The sequence below is a fragment of the Anopheles ziemanni genome, chromosome X (assembly GCF_943734765.1).
Source record: "Anopheles ziemanni chromosome X, idAnoZiCoDA_A2_x.2, whole genome shotgun sequence".
Taxonomy (NCBI): Eukaryota; Metazoa; Arthropoda; class Insecta; order Diptera; family Culicidae; genus Anopheles; species Anopheles ziemanni.
Genome location: NC_080707.1, coordinates 3152925 through 3162139, shown reverse-complemented (window position 1 = coordinate 3162139; position 9215 = coordinate 3152925). Strand labels below are relative to the sequence as shown.

At 46.4% G+C, this 9215-nt stretch overlaps 1 protein-coding gene across 1 annotated transcript in view; it reads right to left on the bottom strand.

Moving 5' to 3' along the window:
• Positions 1 to 7360: 7360 nt before the first annotated feature.
• The window catches only part of LOC131290534 (uncharacterized), a 12037-nt gene continuing 10182 nt past the window's right edge, over positions 7361 to 9215 (bottom strand). The window contains exon 3 of the mRNA XM_058319686.1: positions 7361 to 8223. Coding sequence (XP_058175669.1) covers positions 7361 to 8223 — 863 coding nt within the window. The remainder of the gene's footprint in view (positions 8224 to 9215) is intronic.

Below are 9215 nucleotides of genomic sequence, written 5' to 3'. Positions count from 1 at the left end.
TTGGAGCTAGGAAACTAAATACTGAGATACTAAATAAATTCCACTCAGAATATCTACCACACTATGGACATAGTCTAAATCTGACAGATCTTTGGAGTAGCAATGGAAGAACCAGTATAATGTAGAGTTTTATGAGATAACTCACTGTCATGTCTCCGGACGACCCAGACTACACATAGTTCTATATTCAGAAAGAATGATGTCTGGTAAATCCCGGGAAGAGGAATTGAGCCATATTTGTCTAGCATGCTTAGGCAGTTCATAGTTTGTCACATAATTCGAACTCTGTAAAGGGTGTACATAGAGTATCTGTTTTGAGAAACAGATCAAAGAGTTCAAGTTCCTAAGGCTAAGGCTAGAATATCCGCCATCTTTGGCAACTCCTGATGCAGAGGGTTCACGCAGTCGTGGCGCTTTCACTTGTGCACCTCTTCTCGAACTGACTGACGTAACAGCAAAACCCTGCAGTTACATCGAACACCCCGTGATGTAACACACAATTGATCGCATGCAAAGCGGCTTAGGCCCGCCAGGGGGGAGGAGGCGGCACAACAACGCCGCGTCTGTTTCCGGCCGCCAGCCGTCCCATTCATCCTTGCAACTCGGGCGCCATCGGAACCGCCCGTCGGGGCGGAAAATCGAAGGCCACTCACTCAGACGGTGTGTGCGTCACCAGCCCTCGTACACAGGCGACAGGAGAGCGCACCCCGGCCTAGCAACCGAAGGAAGGAAAACGCACCCCACGCGCACAGGTGTGTCAATATTTTGATTCCAATAACCCTCCCCCCCCCCCCACTCACCAACCCTTCCCCCTTCCTACTCTCTCCGTCGAAGTGAACGTCAACAATGTTTCTTTCACGGTCGCGACGATGATCTCGCCAGCGGAACAGGACGTTGCAGTTTCCATGTCATCTACAAGCAAAACCCGTCAAAAAACGGGTTCCCTTCTCCGCGCGTGTTTCGGATGCAGAACCACTGGAATAAAGACACTCATGAACACAAATTTGGCTTTTTTTGCTTTTCTTCCCAAATCAATCTTTCTGTGACTGTAGCTGGAAAGAGGCATTCTTTGCGTATTTTTCTTTATTACTCAACAACAAACCGGCGACATTTTAGGTTCCATTCCCAGCGTCTCTCTTTCCCTCTTGCATCTCGCATCTTTTCGCTTCCGCTTCCTCCCTGTTCTCTGCTTTCCGCTAACTAGAATTCCTAAAGCCGCGTACAAATCTCCTTTCCCGTACCTTTTCAGCTCCTTCTCCACCTCCTACGGCTCACGCGCAAATCCGACACTTCGGGTCCGGGTTTTTCCCGCCTGCCTGCCTGCCTGGTTCTGTACAAAAAAAAAACCTCTATCCCCCTTCAACCACCTCAAACCGCCTTCCCATCACGCTCGTGTGTTTCGATTTGTTTTAGCACTTTGCCACATATCATTTCGAATGCGAAAACAAACTTCTACACTCGCTTCATTCATTCAGTACGTTCTTCTCCCTATTACTACTCGCCAAATATCTAAAAACATAGAATTATGCTCGCCACACTCCACCACTCCCCGACTCCGGGTGCGCATATCTCTTACATGCTAATCAAATTAGCCCAAAGAAGTGGGGGGGGGGGGGGGTGTATGGGCGGAAAATGTAATTAAAAAAAAAAAAAACGTCACAAATTTCAATCAATGAAACAGAAGAAACAGGTTTTTCCACCCCCCACCTTTCTCTCTCTCTCTCTCTCTCAATCGCCTTAAAGAACTAAAAAACGGATGGTAGTTATATAGTGCGGGGTGTGTGTTTTAACTGTATTAGTTGATTCCATTTTGTTTTTTTCGTTGTATATTACATCCCTTATGACTGTAAAAATGACTAACGACCTGTTTGCCTGGTTGAGTCTTCGGCCTCGAGTTATAAAAAAGGAGGAGAATTTGAGAAAATATAACAAACAAACAAGAAAGCCTTCTTCGGTCAGTTACGTTTAATGGAGTTTTTCGCAGAGAAAGATTGTTATTGTACCATAGATCATAGTGTTGTGTTGTTGGTTTGTTTCTCCCACAGCTTTTCAAGCACTCTCCAACATGTTCTTCAACCCTAACTATTACTTTTACGTGGTTTTTGTATAAGAGAGTTACAATTGGATCAATTGTGGATTGGTATCTGTTAGCGGTTTGCTACCTGGTTGTGCCCGTTTTCAGGCGATTTCAGTTCGAAATTTTCGACCTCAAATAGGAAATTGAAGAGAACAAAAAAAAAACACTTAAGTTTCTACTTAGCATAGGACGATTAACGCACATTATATCTCCCACAAAGAACATTCTTCACCTAGAACTAGTCATATCGAGCCGAATCGTCGATTAGTAGCTAACCGACCGAAAGCGATGGTGTTAAATTACGTTTCGCGTCCTTTAAGGTGGGGTGGCGCTAGACAGAAAAGAAAACTTAATTGTGCAAGAACGAAAATGCGAGCGAAAGAACATCTCCGGTCGGAGAAATGGGGAGTCAGTATGCGCACCTCTGTCTGTTGAACGTGCCTATTGCGGCAGCATATATCTTGACGAAAGGTGCGGATAATCTACGGTAAAACGCTGCCGTACTTTCATTTCGTTCTGCTTATTGGATTTTGTGATAATCGTGAAGACAATGATGCCAAAGCGGGAAAACTATTATTTGCACTCGATGTTGTTCTCAGTTTATTTATTGAGCCAGCATTCGTTAGAATAGTAGTAACATCAACATAAAAAAAAGGACCTGCTATAATAAAACTTATAAAAAGCCAGCAAAAAAAAAGCTCCCGTCTACACGCGCACCTCCAAACAACGACGAAACAACAACCGCGGCTCCTCCCTACTACAAATATCAAATTCCCTCCCTCCCTTCCCGTCTCCTCCTCTCACACTTCCACCAACCATCTCTTCTTGCATCGAAACACATTGCATTGCAACTTTATCCGCGCGCGCGCGGGGGGGAGAGAGAAATATTAACAATGATTTTAGTTTATCCCTAAATTAAGTGTCTCTCATGTGTCGCCAGTGTCGCTTTAAGGCGCCAAAAACAAGTATCAGAAGAGAAGAAACAAAAAAAAAAATGCATTTTGCTGGTTGGTAGTTGTTTGTTTGTTTGTTTGTTTGTTTGTTTGTTTGTTTGTTTGTTTGTTTGTTGAAGGTTCCTTTCGGTTTTTACAAATAATCCTTTGGAATATATACCTATGTTTATTATGTAGTTAAATTCTATGTATTTCATTACCATAGCGTTCTTTTAGTGATTCATAAACATGCAGGAATTTGACTTCACTCAACATTTTGCGATGTATTATATATCTATATATATATATGTCAATATATGTTTTTAATTTTTATATGTATGTATATAAGTAAGTAAAGCACTGGTTTTTTATCCGTTCTCTGAGTAACGATATTAATTTACAGTAGTTGCGCTAAATGGTTGTATGCACATTGCGAGTTTGCTCTAAGTCTAGTACGATTGAATAGTAAATGGTGCGCCTGCAGAAATAGGTTTTTGTTTGTTTTCTCTTTTAAGTTTGTCGAAAAATTGCATGAGCAGCAGCTGTTCAGAAAAGCCAGACCACCTTTCTGTAAGCGAAAACAGAAGGAAAATGAAACGTCATCTCACTGCGAGACAGGTGCAGCCAACTGTTCACTGGGCGTTTCCGCACCAAAACCAAGCTCACTACTGTGAGCCAAGTGTCACTCTCACTTTTCAGTGTGTGAGAAGGGCCCAAGGGCGTGTTGTGAGATGGCGTGTGAGAAGGGCATGCCGCACGAACTGTGCGTCATTCCGGTGCCTCTTCATTCAATAAATCATCGAGCCGAGTGTGCGTGTGTGTGTGAAAATTTCTGTTTAATATAGGAAGAAAAAAAGTAGCTGTCTGATTAACAATTACAGCCGTTCAATATTTTCATTCACCGACATAGTAAGCGAAGGTTTTGTGGTGTGTGAGGAAACAAAACAGAAACAATGAGCGATAAGATTAAGCGCGAGACGTTGACGCAAAATTATGAAATAGCGTACCCGCTGCATGCAGTTGTTGTGTAATTCCGTTTGGTAGTAATGGGCTCACCACACAGAGCGCAGCACTTCGTCAGACAACACAAATAAAACACACCCACACCCAACCACCGTGCATGGATGCACACAGGTTGCAGAAATAGAATTCAACTGCGCTTGGGACTGTGTAGTGTGTTGACACTCCACCTGGCTGGCGCCATCCGTTATCATGCAACACACCGGCTTGTTTTTCTCCTACGGGCGTGACATGACGTTATGCAACGGAGAAAAGAACACGGGGCTGTGGTGAGAAGCTGCGGGAACCACAGGAATTGCACCACGGTGTGCAACCGGCGTTGAATCACACTGCCGGAACTGTTTTTTTCTCACACTCACGCGCGAACACACAGCACCACACACCACACACTTTTCCTCGCAACCTCGGGTGGTTTTCCCTCGCTCGCGCATTGCAGAACGCAACCCCCGCCAGAGTCCATTGGCCAACGAGTGAGCCGGGATTCTCATCTCACGGGGCATCTCCTCGCATCGAGACGACGCAGCATCCCCGAGATCTCGGCTGAGCGTGAGCTAACAAAGCAAACACACACACACACACGCACACGCACACACAGACAAAGTGGTGGTCAAGAAAACATAATATGTTGAGATCCTTATCAGCTAAAAGGAAGGGATAAAGTATGACGTAGCGAAATCTGGTTTTGACTTGAAATCCGAAAAGGCTTAATAAGAGCCTAGGAGCTATATTTCTAGACCTCTCTCTCTCTCTCTCTAACTCTCGCCTTCCAACTGGGTAGGCTTATTAGCCACCCCAGTCCCTCCCTCCTTCCTCTACCACCCACCCCACTGGTTTTCCATCTGTTCTGTCATTTCCTCACTAATCCTATCTATCTTATCATTATCAACTTAAAAAAAGAAAAGGTATTTGAAGAATAAATTGAATGCACTTTTCACTTTACAGCTGACTAACGTATGTCAATGGGCGCCTAATCTAGTAGAAGATGCGCCTAATCCTCCGATATACAGTAATAGCGTGGCGTGTGTAAATCTATTTCCCGGGCTTTTGTCACCTCGTTAGTTAACAGTAGATAAAACTAGTTGATAAAATAATAATATGGTAGGAGCACCGAGCAAGCGCGTTCTTCTACGGTGTAATCTGTACATTATAGTTTAGTGGGAAGAATTGTTGCCTCCCTCCCAATATCATCAATTGTGAACCGCTCTCTCTCTCTCTCTCTCCCTCCATCCCGGGCGTTTATTTTCCTCCCTTTTTTTTGTTATAAATGTTACTCCACACCGATTCGCTAGGATGATACGCAAATCTTAACAAATCCTTGGCGGAAGCAAACGCACTGTTCTCGCTGGAAAGCTTTGACAGAAGTATTTCTAACATGACCGTGAAACTGTTCTGCCACACACAACACATACACACACGCACACACCTTGCGTGGGGAGGGACGGGAAAAAGGGTGGATTAAGGGTCTAAGTAGCTTGAATCATTGAAATAAAATAGGCATTAAGTGCAGAAGGTAGTACATTCGATGTCCCTGTTCAGGTATGTGTGTGTGTATGTGGCTGTGGCTGTGTGTGGGTTGTTCTGTTTACCTTTTCGTGTCCGTCGGAGAGTGGTCAGCAAAAGGTAAAATCGATTCGATTTATCGCCTGCTACCGCGCCTACTATGGCAAACACATTTCATATATATATTTACGTTTATAAATGTTCACAATTAATCAATAAACAAATGTAATAATAAAAAAAAAACCCTAAAATGTAACTGTAATAGGATAAATCAACAAAAACTGGGCACTCCTAAAAATTGGGCACAAAAATAAAAGCATCGTCTTACACTAGCCCTTAAGCTGTACACTATCGCTCCTAGACATTGCCAGTAGTTTACCGTTTACGGATTAAACCTAGGAATAACTAATTGCCTATCACTACTACCACCGCTTCCGCTAGCGCACGGCACGACCCTCCCCCCCTCTCGCTTCCTACCTATCGTAACAAGAAATGAACACATAGTTGCATGCCGGGCGAGAAGAACGAACGATCCTTCCGCCCACGACGCAATAGCCCTTCTCGCCCGACACTTCTCCACCCCCCTTCGTACTCCTACTGCCTCATCTTTCCTCACAACATCCTAAGCTAAGCACATCGAAGGCTCTGCCAACTCATACATTGATAGCGAAATATAATAAGAAAATATTGTTCAAGAAAAGTCAATTAGAAAAAAAACTACCTAATAGTAAGAACTAAAGAAAATAGAGCTCTTGATTGCGTTTCTGGCGCACCCTCACACACACGCACGCACATACACAGACTTGCGAACTGCGTAGTATGTATGCGCCGGTGTTAGCATTGATCATGTTTTTAAACTTACATACAAAACGGTAAACTAGTGCAGTCATCCTCCAAACGTAAATGCTCCTTTGACTTCCACATCTCACTTCCTCAACCCTCTCCTCCCGCCCCACCGTCGTGCCATCATTTGTAAAGGTTGACTTACTACAAGCGTGTTTGCTAGCCATGTTTTTTTTCTTCTCTTCTTTATCAACAATGGGCCAAGAAAACACTTGTTACTTATGCTATCCTTACGCAGCTACCTATGTACAACCATCCCTAGCCCGTACTGCTGTGCTTTGCCAGCCACACTCACGCACACACACACACACACGCGATTATCCTTATACAAGTCCAGACTGATTAATATGACGTTCAGTTGCACCGATCTTTTGTGTGCCTATTGTGTGTCGTGGGGTGGAGGAGTTTGATGCTGCGGGATTGGGTTCAATCCTGCTCGGTATGTGTGGGTGTGTGTGTGTGTGTGTGCTTATATCGCTAGGGTTTTGCTGCTCCAATTCGTTATGAGTAAAAATAATAAATGCTAGCAAAATTCTCAATTTCAAAATGGGGAGGAAAAAAAAATATACAGGAACTATTTGTTTTGTTTCTCTCTCCTTCTCACTCACATATCACTCCTTCTCCATCTCTCTCTCTCTCCCTCTCTCTCTCTATTTCATCTTTTTCCTTTATCAATCATGATGATTTTCGTATAGAATTCAACAATTAAATGCCTACCCACCATCGGTTTCCACACTATCGTGCTCGGAGTTTGCGATGGAAAGTAATTATAATTGTACGCTAACAAATATAAGGACAAATATGGTTTGACAACGAAATTGCATTATAAATGAGGTGTAAAGGTGGCATGTATATAAGGATATATAGATATATATGTATGTATGTATGTTTGTTTGTTATAGATATCGTCTATCGAATCCCTGCTCTACTTCACTGGTTTTGGCCATCTTCGCGCGATCAACCCTTCACCCCCCAAACGCTCACCTTCTTACTCGGCCACCGGGGTGGCGTGCTGGGCGCGCTGGGTGTGCATGGAGGAGCGCAGGAAGCGCACGCGCTCGTACAGCTTCTTCTGGTGCTGGCGCAGCTCGTTGATCTGGTCGGACTCGCGGTTCAGCCGGTTGCAGAGGGCGGCCGCCTCGCGCAAGATGTTCACCTTCGGCGCGCGGTCCTTGTCGCGCAGGTTCGGTATCTGGCGCTTCAGCTCCTCGAACAGGTTCTTCAGCCCGATGCGCCGCTGCCGCTCCATGTCGTTGTGCAGGTTGCGCTTCTCGGCCGTGTCCAGCTCGTCGTGCGGCGTCCCGCCAGCGCTATCCGCGCCCGACCGCCCTTCGTGGCCGTTGGACGAGCGCTTGCTGTGGTGCTGGCGCATCCGCTTCGTCGACGGGCCACCGGCCGCTCCGCTCGTGCCGCGCTTGTTACCGGCGGCACCGTGCGTGCGGCGACGCGACATCGACGACGGCGCAGCGACCGGGGGCGGGGGCGACGAGGCGGCACTGTGGCATCCGCTTCCGGTCGGCAGCGGCGTGTTCGCACCGGATATCGTCGTCGAGCCCGCGGGCGTCGGATACATGCCACCGAGCAGCGGCTGACCGCGCGTCGACCCACCAACCACATCGTCGTGCCCGTGCTGGGGCGTCTGCTGGCGATGGTGCGGGTGGTGGTGGTGGTGATGGTGGTGATGGTAGCTGCTGCCTCCGTGCCGGTCGTAGTGGAGCGCCCCGTTCGGTGGGCGGGAGGACGCGGTGCGAATCTTGCTCGCCACCTCCGACTCCAGGTGCCGCCGGTTGCGTGCGGTTGGGTTGGTCGGGAGGTTCTTATCACCGATCGACACCACGTCGATTTCTTCCTCTGCAATGGAGAAAAACAAAACCAAACGTTCGTTAGTTTCTCTAAGTAAAATATAATATAATAATATAATATAAGTAAAATAATCTAAGTAAAAACATTAAACAGGTCACATGAACGGAGAATGGGAAAATTGGGCCAATACTGAACGCCTACTAACTTCCTCGCTCTCAACCATTACGGTAGTGTAGCTGGTAAAGCGGCTACCCCGCTCAGAACGGTGGCAGCCGTGGGTTCAAATCCCAACGAAGCAAAAACCACACAATGATCAATGATCGATTCAAATCCCTTCTCTCTCCCTCTCTTTTCCACACGTTAGTAGTTGACCCCTTGTTGACTCTTCTATCGAGCGGGGTGTAGTGACGCACTACTACTTCCAACTCTCACTTTCACTCGCATATTGTTCTGAAACAGCAGGTGCGCTCTATTTCTGCCTAAGCTGATGCAATAATGCGAGTGTTGCCATATTCAATCGTTGATTTACGGTGAACCTCTTAAATCATCAATCTTGTGTGACCCCCCCCCGCCCCCCCCACTCCACTGTTTTGTGATTTTGCAGCGGGGACTAAACACTCTAACTGGCGCCAGAGCGTGTGTGGACACAAAACATCCCACAAAACAACACGTAAAGCTACGATAACGTTGTTGGATGCTGTGAAGAGACGAATGGGGGATGGGGGGGGGGGGGGGGGGGGGGGGGGGGAGGGGGAGGAGCCGTCACGTGAGTGCAGAAGAGACTAAGGCTGCAACTAGCGAACGCAGACTCAGTCAGACAATAATATCATCGTACCGAGGCGCAAAAAGCAGGGTGTGTTGTACACGCTTCAGATAGGCGGATGATGATGCTGATATGATGATTCATGTATGGAGGTCGGCTCATCTCACGCTCCCTCCTACCCTCCCTTCCCATCCTACCCCGCGGAAAGGAAGGAATGCGCTAATCAGTGGAGTTTGTTAGCGTGCGGGCGTGTGTGTGTGTGTGTGTGTTTGTGGGG